The sequence below is a fragment of the Durio zibethinus genome, chromosome 21, assembly GCF_047325235.1.
Source record: "Durio zibethinus cultivar Kanyao isolate XHJ-2024 chromosome 21, ASM4732523v1, whole genome shotgun sequence".
NCBI classification, from domain to species: domain Eukaryota; kingdom Viridiplantae; phylum Streptophyta; class Magnoliopsida; order Malvales; family Malvaceae; genus Durio; species Durio zibethinus.
The window spans coordinates 1061008-1080656 of NC_143182.1; the positions used below are offsets into that span (position 1 = coordinate 1061008).

The 19649-nt window shown below is 32.7% G+C and overlaps 3 protein-coding genes and 1 pseudogene across 4 annotated transcripts; 2 read left to right on the forward strand and 2 right to left on the reverse strand.

The window, feature by feature from the left end:
- Positions 1-60: 60 nt before the first annotated feature.
- Positions 61-1627, reverse strand: LOC111304566 (uncharacterized). Its single transcript, XM_022901219.2, is given in 5 exon segments — positions 61-468; positions 630-738; positions 853-1008; positions 1082-1368; positions 1371-1627. Coding segments are annotated over 5 exon segments (888 nt in total). The 5' UTR covers positions 1516-1627; the 3' UTR covers positions 61-277.
- Positions 1628-3575: 1948 nt separating this feature from the next.
- LOC149512741 (uncharacterized) lies at positions 3576-4183 on the reverse strand (annotated as a pseudogene). Its single transcript, XR_016331499.1, has 2 exons — positions 4085-4183; positions 3576-3950 (listed from the first exon to the last, which is right to left on the reverse strand). The product of XR_016331499.1 is annotated as an uncharacterized LOC149512741 (transcript).
- Positions 4184-5784: 1601 nt separating this feature from the next.
- On the forward strand, positions 5785-8777 carry LOC111304569 (dnaJ protein homolog 2-like). Its single transcript, XM_089750977.1, has 8 exons — positions 5785-5930; positions 6208-6377; positions 6672-6837; positions 6939-7080; positions 7495-7628; positions 7717-7863; positions 7943-8137; positions 8222-8777. Exons 2-8 carry the CDS (start codon positions 6228-6230, stop codon positions 8548-8550), a joined length of 1263 nt encoding a protein of 420 aa, XP_089607103.1. The 5' UTR covers positions 5785-5930; positions 6208-6227; the 3' UTR covers positions 8551-8777.
- Positions 8778-8881: 104 nt separating this feature from the next.
- Positions 8882-15391, forward strand: LOC111305889 (ethylene-responsive transcription factor ERF035-like). Its single transcript, XM_022903752.2, has 2 exons — positions 8882-9105; positions 14260-15391. Exons 1-2 carry the CDS (start codon positions 9027-9029, stop codon positions 15084-15086), a joined length of 906 nt encoding a protein of 301 aa, XP_022759487.2. The 5' UTR covers positions 8882-9026; the 3' UTR covers positions 15087-15391.
- The last annotated feature ends 4258 nt before the right edge of the window (positions 15392-19649 follow it).

Below are 19649 nucleotides of genomic sequence, written 5' to 3' on the forward strand. Positions count from 1 at the left end.
CAACAAATAATTGGTTCTCCACTTTTTATTCGTGTTCTAGTTTGTTGGGCGGGCTACAAATTTCGCAATGAATCAATAGCATCAATGTTATTATCTAAAGAAAAAAACAGACTTGCTTCATCGCTTTCATTTTCTCAATCCTCACTGTTAGTAAAACAGGGGAAGAAATTATTTGTTCAATCAATGACCTTAAGATTTGATACAAAATGTAAACAAAAGCAGACGCATAAAGAGGAACGGCTGAGATATGGTTGAGATGAAGCTGGAGTCAACTTCTTTATGGTTTATGGAAAGAATCTAGAGTAATGCCAGTGTGGCCACTCTTTGTAAGCACCTCAAAGTTTCCAGCAGTGAATGACTCATTTTTGCAAGAGATGGGTCTTCTTAGTTCTGAATAAGCACAATAATCTACTTCAGTGACGGCGGTCTCCTCCAAGAATCCAGAAACTGAAACTCCAACTCCTTCCCCTGGCATATGAAATGTATAGTCAACGACAAATGCAAGTATTGGGTACTTGATTAGAAATAGAATGACATTGTTTAGGTTTGAGATTGATGGCAAATGGCCATACATGCAGGACAAAATGAAATGCCTACGTTCTTGTTGGATATGAAGAATGAAGCTTTACCATGTGTCACTAATAGCAAGTTTTCTGAGGGGTATTTATCCACCAGTGCCTTGATAATTTGTTCATATCTAGTTCTCGCACCCATCACGGTCTCTTCCCATTGTGGCAACTGTAATTTTTGAGACGAAGAATCTGAATTATGCAGATGAAACTGCATCCAGCTACAATGACAATAATCTTAAATTGTAAAAGAAAATAAGATCAAATACACTGCAAATGCTACCTCTTTTTAAACTCGTACGCTACGATCCAATGTGCCACTTGGTAACAAAGCCTCAAGTTGTGGAACATCGAAACGAAAGATTCCATCTTTGGGCGCTACATCACGCCTAATTACTTTTCGATTTAACATCTCACACAATCCATACTCAATAGAAACCTGTAAAATACAATAAACTGGACTCAAAGCCTATAAAAAGAAAAGTTGTTTTGCATGTACATATTGATCTGACCTTGACTTTTGATGGGTCGATGGAAACGACGTCGCTAGATGACTTGGCAATGGGATCGTCATCGACGGCACAAAGGGCCGCGACAACCTCTGAGGCAGTCTGGACGCAGCGGAGAAACGGGGACACGAAGACTCGGTGGATCGGAAATGGTAGGAGGGTTCGAAACGTACGGCCCGTACGAAAAGCCCTGGCCAAGCCGTTATGTACAAGGGGTGGGTCCCATGGCCTCTCCGCCGTCTTTACCCACGTGGGATCGAAGTTATCCATACGGTCGCCATGCCTCATACCACCACGTTCTGGTAATACGTTTTCGTCTCCATCCCGACCGCTTTAACGTTTAGATTTCTCCAACGAATTAAAGGTTGTCTGGTTTTTATGCCAATGGAGATTGGAGTTTGGAAAGAAGTGATGAAAGAGTTGCTCAATGTTCCCATTCTCTCCGCGCTTTTCTTCCCCTTTTATAGTTGCCTTTGCTTTTCCTTGCCAAGGCTGGTGTATTTTTTTTATAGAAAATAATTTTTTACATTATCCATTTTGGACATTGATAGACTAAATTGAAGTTTCCAAAACTTATATTCGGAAGGAATTGAGTCAATCAAGAAAAATAATACTAATAATAAGAAAAAGGCAATATCTTTTGCTTGCTTGATTAGGTTTTCTAAGAGCGCGTTACGTGAAATACTTTGGTCTATAACGATAACGAAATTGCTGTATAAGACCCAAATAAATACTTTTCAAAACGAATTTCGATTTGACAAGTTTCCGTGGAGAGAATTGCTTAAAAAAATGGATTTAGTAGTTTGATCTCTTGTTTCTCATCTATCAAAGGTTATTTCCTGGAAATTGGCTGTAGTTCTTGGAGAAGTTGATGTTCCAATTTCCAACAGCAACGTGGATGACCATGACCAAGAGGATTGAGAAATGTAGGCCATGGCGGATCAGGCCATCAATCTCGTATTGGGTCTGAAAAAATATGTTGAAAGCCCTAGGTTGGGCTCACTGAATTTCTTAGGCCCATTCAAAACATTGCCATAACCAGAGACAAAAGTAAAGGAATGTGTGGCCGGTAAATTCTAACTTTTCTTTTTGAAAAATGTTTGTCTGTAAAGTGATTTTTTTCAGTATTTGGTACTATTTATGGCATTTAGGAATTTAATATTTCAATGGTGTTTAGTAAGGAGGGTGTAAATAAATCGAATATAAATAAATAAACATATATTCGTATTTATTTATTTATTTTTTAAAAGTATTGTATTTGGTTTATATTTGTTAAAAAAATTATTTTATTTGTTCATGTTTGTTCGGTTACATGATATGTTATTTATGTTCAGTTTGTATTCTTTTAATTAAATTAAATAATTTTATTCGTGAACATTAAATGAATATATTTATGAATATGTTCATGAACATATATAAATAAACATATTCATAAACAATAAACCTTAAATAAATATAAACAAACTCAAATAAACATAAACGAACCTTAAAATATGATTAGAGTAAAATATAAAAATATAATCTTTTTGGTATTATTATAAATAAACAGTAAACGAACAATAAACAAATAATAAACAAATGAATTTTAAACGAATTGTAAATATATTTATTTATAGATATAAATGAACGAACAAACTACTATTCGTATTTAATTTATTTAATAAACAAATGTACAAATAGTTTTTAAAATTATTTATTAAACTTAATAAACAAATATAAACAAATACAAATTAAACATATTCATAAATGATTCGTCGAAAACTTTATTAACTTACACTAATAAGGATAATATGATAGAATATGAAATTTTCAATATCTTTAAGGTTTTTTAACAAATTGTTCGAAATTTAAATTTTATCTACCTTTTTGTTGTGAATAAATAATTTTTATAATTTAATTTATTTTTTATATCAAAGTAATTACATAATAAATCAAAATCTATTGAATTTGACACACAGAAATATTCCAAGTACTATTATTTGGCAATTGGTAATATATGTTTAATTAAATTTTGTTCGTAGATTTATAATTAAATTGTTTTTTTTAATTTATTACAATTTTAATTTATAAATTTTTAGATTAAAAATTACAATGTTTTTAAAATGAAAAAAGAAATTTATATTGAAAATATAGAAATTTGATAAGATATTATTTTTTCAAATACCTATAATTTCAATAACATTTCATTTTTTTATATGAAAAATGTTGATTTTATTGAAAATATATTATGAAAATTTAATTTTTAGAATTTTATGGTATAAACAAAAACAACATTTTTTGAAATATTTTTCAAAATTTTATTTTGAACATATTTATTCACACAAGTATTATTTGATATATAAAAAAAATTAATAATTATTTTATTAATTTCATAAAAATATCAAATAAATCATTTAAACCCTAAATAAATAAATAATTTAAATATAACTATACGTCACACCTTATTTTTATATTTTCATGTCTGTCATGTGCTATTCATATATAATTAAGGACAACATAATAAAAATTTCATTAGATAATATTACATTTTTAAAACCAAATAAAAAAAATCTTACATTATAAATTAACAAAAAGCAAAAATCACCCATTTTTCTTAATCTATAAGTTTCCCCGAATCATTTTCTCTTTGGAAATCATAAAACCACTTAAAAGTCTTAAGGATGGCGTCTTGTTGGGGCCAAATTTCTTGCACCACATCGGTTTACCATCAACCATCAACTTGGCTTGCTTTTTTCCACAATTAGCCGTGGTTAGTGCAATCAAAGATGACTTAAACGTAACATTCCCAAACTGCGGTGTTGTAATATCTCTATAACAATTCTTCAGCTGTGGCCAATGCACGTGTATCCTCTCCGAACAATCCCCATATTTGCTGCACGATGCACACTCTCACATATCACCAACAACAAAAGAATCTAAAAACAAGCTTTTCCTTTTATTCTTTATTATTGTTATTATTATTAAATATCACTATGGTTATCAGTTTAATAAAATGCTCATACTTACTAGGTGAAGAACCTTGCAATTTCGTGCTGTTATAGGATGTCCACTGGAGAATGTTACGAACAAGCACCGATCTTCCTCAGGAGCGCCGTGCCTTAGCATAAGGATTCAGCTGTTTTGTTTGCACCGGTATTGCATTTGGTTGATTCACTTTACAATTTCCAGCCCAACCAGGCTGATAGTTCAGCGAGCCGGGGCCACGGCCATCACCACCTATTGGCGGCCTTTTTTCTCCGAAAGACCTAGCCCAGTACGGTGCATCCATGGGATGTTCAATATTGCTTGGAGAAGTTAAGGGGTGAGGAACATGAGAGGGGTGAGAATGGTGGGTATGTATTGAGCATTGCGATGGTTCAGGAATGTTGGCTTTGAAAGAGGAAAGATAGTATATATTTTCAAGAGGGTGTTTTGAGCAGACGAAACGGTTGCAAAAAAGCAACTTTGCTTGCTGCCCATATTCTAGTTGCATTTTAGACTGCCTTGTACTATGTTTACCATTTCATCAACGTAATTTCTATAATTTGAGCCATTTGATTCAGAACATTTATACATGTTATAGGTCAAAATGCACATTTCATGTGATTGAATTTGAATATAAAAAAATCACAAAATATGGATCGTAAATTGGACAAATTTAAACATATCTTTCATGATAATTCGATACTAATAATGAATTACTTAATTTTAAATATATTTTATGGTAACAATTTGATTGATGATGAATTATGCATTTATATTGCTTTTATATTATTCTTCATTGGGTAAAATATAAATATATATATTATTCTATGCATAACCAATTGGTAATGTTGATTAAAAATTTTGAATTATACTTAATTATTAATTAATCAATTATGTTCACCAATTCATGCTTAAAATTTATATCTAAGATACAATCTTAATAGAGTTCACCCATAAGTTAGCGAAAAAGTTTACATTTAAATTTTAACATGTCACATATTTATGAATTTTTAATTTAATTTTTTATTTTAATGAGTTAATAATTAATTTAATATAAATTACGCTGACTCATCTATAAAAACATTAAAATGATTAAATTAAATATAACTCAAACCTTTGTTTTTTTTTTTTTAGCAAAAACTCAAATCTTTGTTAATATCTGTTTGCAAAAGATAAACTCAAAACACTCATTTAATCTATCAAAATAAAAATGATCAAGATCCAAACTTGACTCCTCAATAACATGAACTTTTATTGAAATGATCCCAAAGATTAATTGTCAAACTCAAAATAAATTGGTACTATACCTACGTTTGACTTGCTCATGTCTGGCCTAGTGACCTTGTAATGCAGCGACATCGTTTAATTTCCAGCCATCAATTATGACCAAACAGACGGCTCGTTCTCTCCAAGCCGCCAAGATTATATGTGGTGTAACATCAGTCGTCCAATCTTTACGTTGGATGGTTACGATGTCACGTTGACAACCTTTTTTTTTTATCAATTTTCTTCCATTCTTGAAAACGCGTTCACTTGCCACCAATCGGCACGCGACACCACACTCTTATGAGTAATTCCCCTTCGAAGAAGGAATTACTCCATCCACGACACACTTTTGCTGCTTACAGTCCAAAAAAAAGCTAAACGGAGTCGGTTAAATTGATGTGCAAGAAATAAAAAACGGCGTGACAGAATAAATTTTAATTTTCTTTTTATAAGAGATCCTCACGTTTCCGTAAAACACCTTTGCGATTTGTAAGGAGAAACTTGAGGGAACGAATCGTGCTCTCTCAAGCTTTCCTCTTGCAAAAACCGAACGCTTTTTTCCCATATCTTTTATAATTTTCCCTGAAATCTATCGCTTATTTTCTCCATCCAATCCCTAGCGGTGAGTATCTTAGTTTTGAGATCCGTTGTTAACTGCTTTCGATCTTTCATGTTTGTTCTTTGGCATGCTTTATAAGCTTAAGATTGTTTAGAATTAAAGGGAAATTTGTTTAAATTTGATAGTTTTTCGATTCTTTTGTCTGGATTTAGGGTTTTGTTTTTATTGGTTAATTAGGGTTTGTTTGACTTTAGATTTACTTGTATTTGAATTTTCTCTTTTTAATTTGGACTTTTGTAGTGTTCCAATAGTGCATTAATTATTCTATTATTTAATACAGATAATTGAAGTGATTTAATCATGTTTGGGCGTGTTCCAAAGAAGAGTGATAACACCAAGTATTATGAAGTACTTGGGGTTTCAAAAAGTGCAAGTCAAGATGAATTGAAGAAGGCTTATAGGAAGGCTGCCATGAAGAATCATCCTGATAAAGGTGGAGATCCCGAGAAGGTAAACATAAAACAATCTTTTATTATAGTGTTTAATAAAAGCGTACTGTAAACTATATCTTAATAAGGTTACGTCTCCATTGTTCTTTCAAGCTTTGGAATATCTGATCATGTTCAATTTAGCATTTTTTGGATTTTTTTTTTTTAAATTAGAGGGAGAATAGAACGTGTAGCGTTTGGTATATATGCGCATTATGCAATCAAAATTCTCATGCAAGAAAAATTATAAGGAATTCGGTTTGCGGTTTTCTTTATTTTTCCATTTTTAACACTATCTTCTGATATTGCTTCTCAGTTTAAGGGATTGGCTCAAGCTTATGAAGTTCTTAGCGATCCAGAGAAGAGAGAAATATATGATCAATACGGCGAAGATGCTCTTAAAGAGGGAATGGGAGGTGGCGGTCCTTCTCACAACCCATTCGACATATTTGAGTCATTTTTTGGTGGGGGGGCCTTTGGTGGTAAGAGATTGTTTTGTCATCCTTTTTTCGTAATTTCCCTTTTGATTGAACTTTCGAGTAAGGAAAGTTCCATTTTAATCACAAATATTTTTCATGTTTAGGTGGCGGTAGCTCAAGAGGGAGAAGGCAGAGGCGAGGTGAAGATGTTGTGCATAGTCTAAAAGTTTCTCTGGAAGATTTATACAATGGGACAACAAAGAAACTCTCTCTTTCCAGGAACGCACTATGTGGCAAATGTAAAGGGTATGTCTTCCATCAGAACAACTTTTACGATTACCTGGATTTTCTTTTTAGCAAATGTTTAGAATTTGGATATGTGTTGCTTTGAGCCTGTCAAGCAATATTGATGCTGTCTTTCCTTTTTTTCCTGTTTTATTAACATCTGATATATTCTTGTTATTACCCATTAGTTCTCTTTTTGGAATTTAATATTACATTTATGTGCTAGAAAAAAATTCGTAGGTCTCCTGAGCAATTATATTGACTGTGGTTGGCTATAGTTGTCAACACTTGTACTTTGTATATGCACCTGCATTAATGTGTTAGAAGTTATCCGTCTTCTCTCCCTCCTCTTTCTCCTATATCAACCTATGCAAAGAACCTTGTTTATGACTGGTGTGATTACATTCTCTTTGCTGGTATTCTGAAAATTTTCAGGAAAGGTTCAAAGAATGGAGCCTCTTCTAGATGTTATGGTTGCCAGGGTTCTGGAATGAAAGTTACAACACGTCAGATTGGACTGGGCATGATCCAACAGATGCAGCATGTCTGTCCTGAATGCAGAGGCTCAGGTATTTAAAATTTAATCTGCTTTATCTTGGGCTTGGTACACATTTTATGTAGGATTTTTTAACATTGATTTCATTTCCTTCCTTGCAGGTGAGGTGATCAGTGATAGAGATAGATGCCCACAGTGCAAAGGAAACAAGGTTACTCAAGAAAAGAAGGTGCTGGAAGTACACATTGAGAAAGGAATGCAAAATGGCCAAAAGATTACATTTGAAGGACAAGCTGATGAAGCGGCAAGTGAACTACTTTTGTCTTATATGTAACATATTTCTAATAATTCTAGCTTTACCCTATTCTTTTCATCACTTGCAGCCAGATGCAGTTACTGGAGACATTGTTTTTCTATTGCAACTCAAGAAACACCCCAAATTTGAACGGAAATTTGATGACCTTTTTGTTGAACACAACCTCAGTTTGACAGAGGCACTGTGTGGGTTTCAGTTTGCCCTAACTCATCTTGATGGCAGGCAGCTTCTAATTAAATCAAACCCTGGCGAGGTCATCAAGCCTGGTAATTGTCCTTTGCATATTTATTAACGATTGTTCCAACATGACATCATATCACTCATCTCATCTCCTTTGTGCGAAAACGTAGGTCAATACAAGGCTATCAATGATGAGGGTATGCCCCATCATCAAAGACCTTTCATGAAAGGCAGTTTATTCATCCATTTTAATGTTGATTTCCCTGAATCTGGGGTAATATCACCTGAGCAATGCCGGACATTAGAGACTTTATTGCCCATGAAGCCTTGTAAGCACTTGTCAGACATGGAGCTTGATGACTGTGAAGAGACTACTTTGCATGATGTCAACATTGAGGAGGAAATGAGGCGGAAGGAACAGCAGCATCGGCACCAAGAAGCTTATGATGAAGATGATGATGAGTCATCAGCGCCAAGAGTGCAGTGTGCCCAACAATAAGAAAATATTAACCTGTAATTTGAGCAGCTGGATACCATGTTACTGGGAAGTTATTATTTGTGGTTATGTCTGCGTATTAAATTGGCAGTTTGTCGTCTTTTTTATTTTTGTTACTTATATTAATCCCCAGCGATTTGTGTTATTTTGTCAGTTCGTTCACAACCCTTACAGGGTTAATCTATGTTAACATGCTATATATTTGATATTATACTACAAGTTTGAGATCATTTTGGTTGCTTGCAATGCCACTTCAAATTGCTCAACCGTGGCTAGATGCTAATGAGGTTGCTCTATAGTTGCGGAAACAGCACGATGGGCCAACTATTCTTAAGGTTAGTGGCACCACTGTCGACGCTGGGCGTGCGGGGACCTCTGGGCCTCAAGTATAAACGATTTTATCCAAGTCTTTAAGACACTGTGTCCGAAGGCAATAACGTCACTAATATTTCCTGGGAAATCTGGCTGATTAACTTGGAATGACAGAGACAGGAGAGAGGGGTCCCATTTGGTTGGGTCATTGGGTATTTATTACCACTCTACTTTATCTTTTTTCAGGTAATAATTTTATTGCACTTCATTTTTGAAGAAGTGAAATTGAACTTTAACAGAGATAAAAAACCAGACTGAATTAAATAAGGTAGAAACCAAAAAACAAAGGCTCTAGTTTAAAGTCATACGCTCTAGTCTGAGCTATTTCAATTTGTTGCTAAGAATAATAACAGAAATTATTCCCAGTATAGTTTACTCATATTTTATGGTACTTTAGCGGAAGAGAATTCTCAGGTACTAGCCTCTACAGACCTTGTATGATCATGTAAAACAGAAGTTGAGAAAAATGGGGAATTACTATTGCGTAATTGGAGAGAAATGTATAATAAATGCATAGTTAGGCTTATCGAAACGTTAGCTTTATGATATATGTTGTAGTATGAATTTGCAACATGATGATATATATTGTAGTATGAATTTACAACATAATAAAAAATATTTATGTATTAATTTTTTTTATAATTAAAGAAATTGAAGTTTGTTTATGTATTAATTTTTCGATAATTAAAGAAATTGAAGTTTTATTTTGATGAACTCTTGAATGATTAAAAGTTAGTTTAGTGAAGAAGAATAGCAAGAGAAAATGATAAAGAGAGTATGATCAAGGTGAAAAATGATGGATCAATTACCTTCCAAAAACAAACTCACTAGGGTAGTAAAATAATTAAATAGTGCCCTTAATTAATATAATTCCCACCCATAACTCAACTCTCTTATCATTGTCTAAAATGACTTGTCATTATCTAAAATGACTGCAATATTGAGAGTAAGAATCTATTTTCATAAAAAGTCTGATCAAACTCATTTGAAGACTCTTTTTTTGGTAAATCTTGTAGTGTATTTGAATCGATCAATATCATTCTATGTCTAGCTATACTTTTTTTTATATACAAAAAAAAATTATAATTTGAAGATAAAAAAAAATACAATTGTTAAGATTTGAACTTTAAATTTATTAGATGATATCTTTTAAAAATAATTACATAAAATGATCGAATTTTAATTTTTTATTCATTTTTTTTTAAAGTATACATGTATTAAAACACATGGTAATTAATGTTGAGTAGAATCTCCTTTAAGGGAGATGCAGCTTTAAAGCCGTGCTAATTATGACCAATTATTCACATTTTTTGTTTATAATGATATATCCCACGGTTTTCAATTGGAAGATTAAAGAAATATTCCTTCTTTTGTCATGTATGCATCTGGAGACTGGAGAGGCCGACTTTGGCTTTACTTCCGCATTAAAATATTGGATTTCCATCAATCTTCTTCATCATGAAAGGTTGAATATGCAAGAGTTATTTGATAATTAATTTTAGTGGGAAAGAAGTTAGGTTATCTTTTCTGATGACAAGAAGGAAAGTTATATCAAATAATTATGTATATGGAATTTCTTTTCCACCAATTTCCAAAAGAAGACTGAGGCAGCATATTTATATTTGGCGTAATTATTTCTTATAAAGGGGAACAAACTGCTGTAGATCATCTCATCCATGTCAATCCACAATGTTAGCAGCTTGATGGCTTAATTTCCATCTACCCCATTACTAACAAAAAAGAGAAACTTCTTGTTGAAATATTCCTTTAGCAATCACAATTAGCATGCTTACACTTTGGCCCTTAACTTAATTAGACTTGACTAGCCAGTTGATGGAGATTATGCGAATCAGTTAGGATGTTTTGGATTGGACAAATGTAGGGCAGGAACTTGTTTGATTTCTGACAATTATTGTAGCATAAATTGTCCTTTTACTTGAATATAATGGAACATGATTAAAGCCACTCTGGTTTCAAAAATACCAATCTGTTCACATAGTTTATTTGGATTTGCAGAATTAGAATAAGCAAGCTGATTTTTGCACCACTAAAATTTAACAACACAACCACCTTGTTTGTTGTTTTACTTAAACTTTAATTCCTGCCAAATTCTTTCCTTCTTTTGTTATCGGAGGAAAGCACTAAATATGTAATTTGCTTGAGTCCTCAGGGAAAAGAAAGAAAGAAAAAAGCCTTTCAAAGATTTTGTAGCTGAACTGAAGTTAAATTCATCAAATTTCTACATGTAACTCAATCAATTTATTTACCTTAAATTTCTAATAAAATAGTTTCTAGTTATGGAATAGAGTGATGGTTAAAGGGAACATGAAATATATAGGGGAGAAGTGGAGATTAAAATATTGAGTTAGGCCAAAATTAAGTGGATCGCCGAAATGTTAGGAGTTTGATAGCATTAAACAATGTGAACATTTTAATGAAATACTGGGTGGCAAATCTGGATGATCCCTGGATATTGAATTATTGTCTGTAATCTATATATAATCTATACCCCATGGTAGTTCCAAGAAGCTGTGATTGCTCATTCTTGATGAGACAAAGAAATAAAGTCACTCACATTAGAAACTTGGGAAGGAAAACATGAAACATGCGGAGTATTGCACGAATGACTAGCGACGGGATCTTCATATTTAATTTTGATCAATAAAAGTCTAATATTATATATATAATATTTCATTTGAATTATGTTATTTAATTAACACAAAATATATATGCAAGTAATAAACTAATAAAAAATTATAAGTTTATAAAATCATAAATTTTATCAAAATATATCAAATAAATAATGGTATTTAAAATTGTGACTCACAATTTTTTAAAAATTAAATTTGAATTAAATATTTCAGTAATATCTTTTTTTATATAAACAACTAATAAGTAGGTAAAAAAATTTAAATTTATTTGTTTATTAATTGAGTGTAAATTAAAATTTAAGAAGTTAAATTAAGTTCTTTTTTTTTAAAAAATTCATATAATTGTAATTTAATATTTGTGACAAACCAATTAATTTTAAGCATTTGTAAATAATGATTGGTGAGTAAAAGAAAAAAATATGTTTTAATATATTTTAATCTTTTAATTTGGAAGAACATTTAAATTATTTAATATATATAATATATAAATATAAGAGTTTTAAAGAGATTTTTTCAAAATCTTCGGGGGCAAGACCCTCCTGGCTTAGCGTACCCACCGGCCCTGCGAGTGACAGATGAAGTTGGCTTGATCGGGCGAGGCTCTGGGACTTCTTAGACAATTATAGAAAGAAACGCAAAGTTCGGCAAAACAATTGTAGAAAGAAACTCAAAGTTCGGCAAAGTCTTACATAGGTGGTCCATGTGCCTTTAATTAGGGCTATATATCAGAATGCTCATCATTGCTTCTAGATCCCTTGCATACGATAAGGTGGAGAAACTGCTTCATTAAGACAATGCTTCCCCTACAGGATTACAGTCCTTGGGTAATAGACAGATCATGATAACAACCTTAAACGTTAAATCCCTTCATTGAGTTAACAAGCTGATGTCTTCCTTCCTGTCTTAACAACTTTTTTAGCAAGCAGTATATATATCAGGGAATTAGGTAATGGAAAATGGCTGTTTAACATTTCAGTTTTCACATAATTGTTGATTAATTCACAATCCAAACATTGGACAATGTAGAACAGACAAGACAAAACAGTAGAGGAACCTACTGTTACTGGGAAAAACATGCGCAGAGTTCAAATCATCCGGTCTCTCTCTCTCTCTCTCTCTCTCTCTCTCTCTCCCTCATTACAGGTTGTAATTTGAAGGAAAATTAAAAAGAAAATAGAAAAATGGAAATTTATTTCCTATAATTTGACTTGTTGGATAATAATAATAATAATAGGAAATCTGGAACCAGAGCCTCAGGCACAAGAGGGTGGAGGACCCACTGGCATGTGCCCTCATGTGTCGGATTGTGATGAATAGTTATCAGAAAAGCATACCTGTTCTTGCTTTTATCATATCCTCCCTTAATACCTTATTCAAATTTTAGTAATACTTGATAATCAAAACCAGTATGTCACCAAATGTTTAATTTAAGTGTTGATTTGTATATCATACAAAACCAATAAAGAAAATGGGAATTTGTTAAGTACTATTTATAAATGTGTGCGTGCATTGCATCGGATGTCCTTTTCCTTTATAACAGAACCCACATGTTTGCTTTTTGTGGCTGCTTTGAAAACAGTTTGACAATAATATACACCATATTTTGTGCGGATCCTATCACATTAGTTAGATTTCCATTGGCCAATTTATAAAATTAAGCCGTTTCTAGACCATCAGATTTTTAACGTGTGGTGAGCATAACTGACCCTTTGAAATAAACAAATGATCATTGGTAGATGGATAGATAGGTTATGTGTGAAACTAGTGACAAATGGCAGAAAGGCCAGGTCAGGTATGAGACACAATTGGGTCAAGTTGAAGATGACGTACCAACGAGAGCTAACCTAAGGCTAAGGTACTTTGGTCCTGTGGGCATTAATTTTCTTAAGCCAGTTCAATCAAAGAAGAGGAAAAAAAAGGGGGAAAACAAAAAGTAAAAAAGAAAGAAAAGAAGAGAAAAGAAAAGAAAAGGAAGCATAAATTCATGTGAAATTTCTAAAGACTCTTTGAGGGCCATATGACAAGGTTTGTGTGCAGTACATTACTATACATGGCTTCAACCAGCGCACGATCTGGCCTACCAGTTAAAGACCAACAATGATTCAAGTTTTGCATATGGAAAAGTAGGAAATGGTTTATTACCAATTGGTACAAATACCTAGTCCCAACTTAAAATTTAACTCAATTTATTTTTATGATTATTTTATAATATAATATTTAACAAATTTAAATAAATTTAAAGTTAAAAATTTAATATTTATAACTTCTCTTATTTTTAAACGAGCAACAATCTTTATAAAAAAAAAATTGACATAAGAACATGTCAAATCCAAAGATGATTTCTTACTGTAAATATACGTTTATTCGAAAAATGTATATTTAATATTTTGTTAATATATAAATATTATATACTATCAATTAACCTTACATCGATGTCTAGTATATACACAATGACTGTAAGTCAAATATAAAACATTATTGAATTTGCCACATATAATAAAGTAGTTGAACTGTAACAGCTTTATGCCATGGACCCAGGCTTATGCTGTGGACCCAGGCTTCTTTAATTCTTTTTCTTCGTATCATTATGCATTTTTTAAAATCAAAATTCATGGAAAGAATCATACAAGTCCCTATGCCACTATCCTATATGCCAATCACTCAAAATTCTTTCTTTACCTAAAACAAGGTCTGTATCTGGTCATGGAAAGAAACATCAACATTGAGAATGATGCTCATCATAACAATTTGCTTAATTCTTCTTCCGTCATCTCTACCACCGCCACCTCCTCTTCCACTTCTTCTTCCTCCACATTCTCGTTTTCGGGTTCTTCTCATCGAAACAAGAAAACTTCAAAAAACAGTGTAGCTCCTAAAGGGTCGAAGAAAGCTGGAGACTTGGAAAATGATGATGAGAACAAGAAAAGGCACAGGACTAGTGATGATGATAGCAAACATCCGACATACCGTGGAGTACGAATGCGAAGCTGGGGCAAATGGGTGTCTGAAATCCGAGAACCAAGGAAGAAATCAAGAATATGGCTTGGAACATACCCCACTGCAGAAATGGCTGCTCGAGCCCATGATGTAGCCGCACTGGCCATTAAAGGCCGCTCGGCTTACCTTAACTTCCCTGAACTTGCAAAGGAACTTCCACGCCCTGCTAGTACGTCTCCCAAGGACATCCAGGCTGCTGCTTCGCAAGCAGCTGCCTCAACATTTCCCGAGACAAGGCGATGCTACGTTGAAGCTGAGGATGAAGCTGAAGTTGGACCAAGCCAAGAAGAACTTCCTGTTTCACATTTGTCGCACACTTCAGCAGCCTCAGTCAACATGCAAGAATCATCAAGTTCACCCTCTATCGATGACGACTACACCGTGTTTGATCTGCCTGATCTCATGATTAATTCCATGGATCGAAACGATGGTTTTTGTGCTTATTCTTCAACATGGCAAATATGTGCAGTCGACGCTGGATTCCGGATTGAGGAGCCATTCTCGTGGGAGTACTACTAGGAAATAGAGATCATCATTTCAGTACATGGTCAATATTAGCTCTAACTTTCAAAACTTCACACAATAATCCTCTGCATTCCCTGAGCAGAAGGAAACCAATAAGGAAATTAAACTTGCTTTCGAATCGTGAATTTGGTGGTTTCTTTTCTACTTTGGTTCTGAGAGGTACAAAAGGCAGTAGCGATGTTCGCAGCTTTGTCTACAGTTGCTCAAAAAAAATGAGAGATAAAAGGGTTAATCTCCACTGTAAAATATGAGCACGGGACATATATAAACAATTAATAAATGCCGAGTTTCTTCTTTGTGAGTGTAATTCGTGCGTGTTAACTGTACTTCACTCCAACTTTGTTTTTATATTTTTGTTTAGCAAAAACAAGAAATTATTCTTATGAACTTCACTGCTAATAACTTTACAGCTATAGTAGCCACCTTGCTATATCCAGATACCTCATTTTAATGGAACTTTCGACTCAATTAACTACAAAGAGGCTAGTTAATTACCTTTTAAAAAAAAGATACCCTTCTATGTCTATGGGTTGGAAAAAGACCCAAAGAAAGAAACATCCATCATATGGTGAATGATTTCTTGGCAAAGTTCTTTCTGTTCAAGGAATTGTTGAAATACAATGAACAAAATTAAAGGTGATGGAGGAATAGTTGTGCTTTTGGCCAACACCACTCTTTCTTACCATCATTTGGCAAAAGGAAACCATTTGAGATTCCCAAGCTGTTTGGACACACTCGTACACATGTAGAAGAACCCAAACGAGGTGACAGTATAATCTAACTGAAGTTATTTCACAAGTTACAAAATATCCTTCAATTTTTTTTTTGGCCAAAGGGTATCATGTGGAAAAGTATAGGGCCCTATCCCTATAAATTGTCTCAAGCCACTATTTCTTGGTGACAATGACATCGCCTTCATTATCTCCTCATATTCAAGTAGCCATTGGCCAAAGATTTCAGAACAGACAAAATATATGGTAAACCAAGTGATATATTAAGAGACCCACAAGTACCTAATCATTTGGGTTAAATTTTTGTCTTGAGTAGGAATTATTGGGAACTGGGTTTCGGTTCGTGTTAGTTATAACTACGAAGAATACAACGACGGAAAAGACAAGGATAACAAGTTAACCATCTGGGAATCTTACGACTATCGACGGGGGCAATTATTAGCAGTGATTCATCCTTCTTTAAATGTGAGTACCATTTTTTTAACGGGACCAACTGGCCTAAATTAATCACTTGAAGGCGACACTGATAACGTTATTGATCAGAATCCTAAACACAATAATTGGAAGTAAGTTTTCTAGTGAGTTGTGAGTACTGCTACACCAATATAAAATAAAAGCTTCATCAGTGGTAGAGGAAGAAATTAAAGATGTCGATCTCCTAGTCTCCTATTTACACCATTTTTTTTTTAATCAGTGGCATGTACATGTGGAGAAAATTTGGGCATTATGTTTCTTCAATTGTCAGCCAGATCCTAGACAAGGGTAATTTTATATGACATCTTTTCACCGGAAGAAAACTTTAGGGTTCCAAAATAAAGGTTAGAAATTAATGGTTCATACATATAAAATGCCTAAATTCATGAGGAAATTGATAGTCCTGCTACAAACTTTGAGTACTCAAACATGGTTGAAGATCATATATGCATGACAAAATAATTTGGATTTCTCTTCCTGCACTTATTATGAACCAGAAAAAACAATTGAGATTGGTTGGGACATCATTTTATTTGACAACTCTGTGGCTTACGGCCATAATGACCTGTATAAATCGAATCTTAAGTTCTTGTAGGATAGATGCTATGTACGAGAAAAACATTCCCATGAGACCTTTAAGGTTGATCAAGGCTGGCCACCTGCTGATGACGCAGCAAGTAATATTTTCAATTACTATTATATCGATAACGACGTTTGCATCAGATATAATATAGCTAAGGCTTTTCGTATGTCTTAAATCACAAACTTTTGCGAGCTACTTTTTTTTTCTTTGCCATGCATCCCCTTTTGACTATAACCATGAGAGAAAATGAAACATGGAACAAGAGGAAAACGATAGGGAGAATCTAATGATGAGAGAGTTATGAATTTGATCCACAATATGAATAACTAATTTTAATGATCAGAGTCTAATTAATTAAGATATGGTAACTTAAAATCAATATGTAGGACACAGTACGAACTATAAATGGAATGCAAGTGGAAGAAAAAGGCAAAGAATCCAACATGATTTTTCTTTGAAGTTTGGAAGGCAGTGGTGCATCAAATTCTTTTCCTAAAATCACGATATACTTGTATGCTTTTGATGTACTGTTTCCCTTTCCTTCTATGAGAGAGAAAGAAGCTTAATTTATCACAAATTTAAAGATTAATGCCGACTAGCACCAGGATTTATTAGCTCTTGTCTTTGGACTTCATCATGGAAACTCGCATGCATACCCGATCAAGCGATTTCCATCACTGCGGCTAATACATTTTCCTTTCTTTCTTTTAGTAAAATACCTTTAAAACCTATATTTAGAGTTTTTTTTTTACAGGCATTTTGGTCTCTAATTTTGGTTTCGAATCTTTATAGCAGCAAGAATATATATATATATATATATATACATATATATAATTTTTAAATCCAAAATTTAATTCAATTTATTCATATAATTATTCTTAAGAGGTGGGATTTAACAGGGTTTGATGTTTAGTCTTTGCATTTATAATCTCTTTTCATATCTTTGATTGTGACCTTCTTTATGTAAAAAAAAGCTTGACAAACTTTATGATAAATAAGCAAGAATTTTTATGTATGATATTGCTCAAAAATTATAATAATACAATAAAGTCACAAGCCATTATTGATCTCCAAATGGGATTATTAATTATAGAGTGCCAATTAATGATCACCACATTCATATGCCCAACATTAACTTCCTAGCAAATCTTTATATATCCGTATTTTGAAGATCATATAGGCATCTAACGGATGAATTTATACTCCTACACAAATTCAAATGTGAAAAATGAGCAAATACTTTTTTTTTTTATTTATATTTTTGTGTAGTTATTTTGAATGGAAAGAAATTGTAGCTAACTTATGGAACTACCCACATATACAGTACCAAAAACTCAAAACTACCCAACAGTAATATAGATTGGCTGCAGGTCAAAGGATCACCAGATTAGTAAAAAGTGTTTGGGTCCATTGAGGAACTAGCATGGCAAATGCAAAATAAGGCATCTCTTTGAACAAACAAAACTGATATTCTTTGTTGGTGTTTAACATTTGAGAGAGAGAAAGGGATCGAGAGCATGTGCATGAACTGAAAAGACAGAGTGGAATAATAAGATTGACATGGATGGATCAAAACTCATGTTTCTCTTGCATCCAAAATGGAAATTAGAAAGAAACAAACACTACATTTTCTTTTTTAAAAGTAGCTCTTCATCTTCGCCAGCTGCATGCAAAGGTACAACAAGGGCTAATTGTACATGAAGTTGATTGATCAGAGTGAAATTACATTGTCCAAGTGGCCTTGGCTGCAGCTTCTCATATGATATCATAAAAACCAGTCGAAATTGATTGATCAGCAATTGAAAATTTCCTGCTAACAAACCTGGAGAAAATCTCCATTAATTGTGATCTCAATTAATTAACCTAGTTACCATCTAATGTTACTGTCATAATAAATGGTCCAAAGCATAGTACTATTATGCGCCTCCTGATCTGAATAGCTCTATTCACTACAACAAATCTGGCAATTTGTGACTTTTTTTTAAGTGACGCATTATAATTTGTCACGTAAAGTATGTAATAGGTGACGAAAAATATATTTCGTCACACTTTTATATTGTTTTGATATTTTATATGATGATATATAAAATCGTCACATGATAATATCACCAAAATCTTGTCGCCAAATTTTATCACTAAATTTATTTGATGAAAAATATTTGTGACGTTTTTTATTTTAGGTGACGCTACAATTTTATTATCAATTTAAAATTATCTGTGACGAAATGTTTTTGATAGATTTTAAGTGACGTTATTAATTTTTGTCATAAATTAAACACTTTAGTTAACTATTAATGATATTGTAATTTCGTCACGTTAATGCATGATGGTATATGATGATAATATAAATGTCACAAAACTTTGACCACTAAATTTATTTTGCGAAAACTTTTTTATGACATTTTTTTATTTTAGGTGACGTTTAAATTTTGTTACTAATTTAAAATTTTATTCGTGACAAATTTTTTTTAATAGATTTTAAGTGACATTATTAATTTTTGTCACAAATGGAACACTTTAGTTAACTATTAATGACAATGCAATTTCGTCACCTTTATTTTATGGTATTATATGACGATAACATAAATGTCACAAATTTTTACTATTAATTTTATTTGGTGAAAAAATTTTTTTATGACGTTTTATATTTAATCGACATTATAATTTTATCACCAATTTAAAATTTTATCTGTAACAAATTTTTTCTGATAGATTTTAGATGATGTTATTAATTTTTATCACAAATTGAATACTTTAGTCATATCAATA

What these genes read in the sequence shown, in the direction of transcription:
- LOC111305889 (XM_022903752.2), top strand. Translation starts at nt 9,027, where the DNA reads ATGACAGAGACAGGAGAGAGGGGTCCCATTTGGTTGGGTCATTGGGTA. An exon ending in TCTACTTTATCTTTTTTCAG is followed by an intron (nt 9,106 to 14,259) that starts GTAATAATTTTA and finishes ACCTAAAACAAG; the next exon opens with GTCTGTATCTGGTCATGGAA.
- LOC111304569 (XM_089750977.1), top strand. Translation starts at nt 6,228, where the DNA reads ATGTTTGGGCGTGTTCCAAAGAAGAGTGATAACACCAAGTATTATGAA. An exon ending in ACAAGCTGATGAAGCGGCAA is followed by an intron (nt 7,864 to 7,942) that starts GTGAACTACTTT and finishes ACTTGCAGCCAG; the next exon opens with ATGCAGTTACTGGAGACATT. An exon ending in TGGCGAGGTCATCAAGCCTG is followed by an intron (nt 8,138 to 8,221) that starts GTAATTGTCCTT and finishes GCGAAAACGTAG; the next exon opens with GTCAATACAAGGCTATCAAT.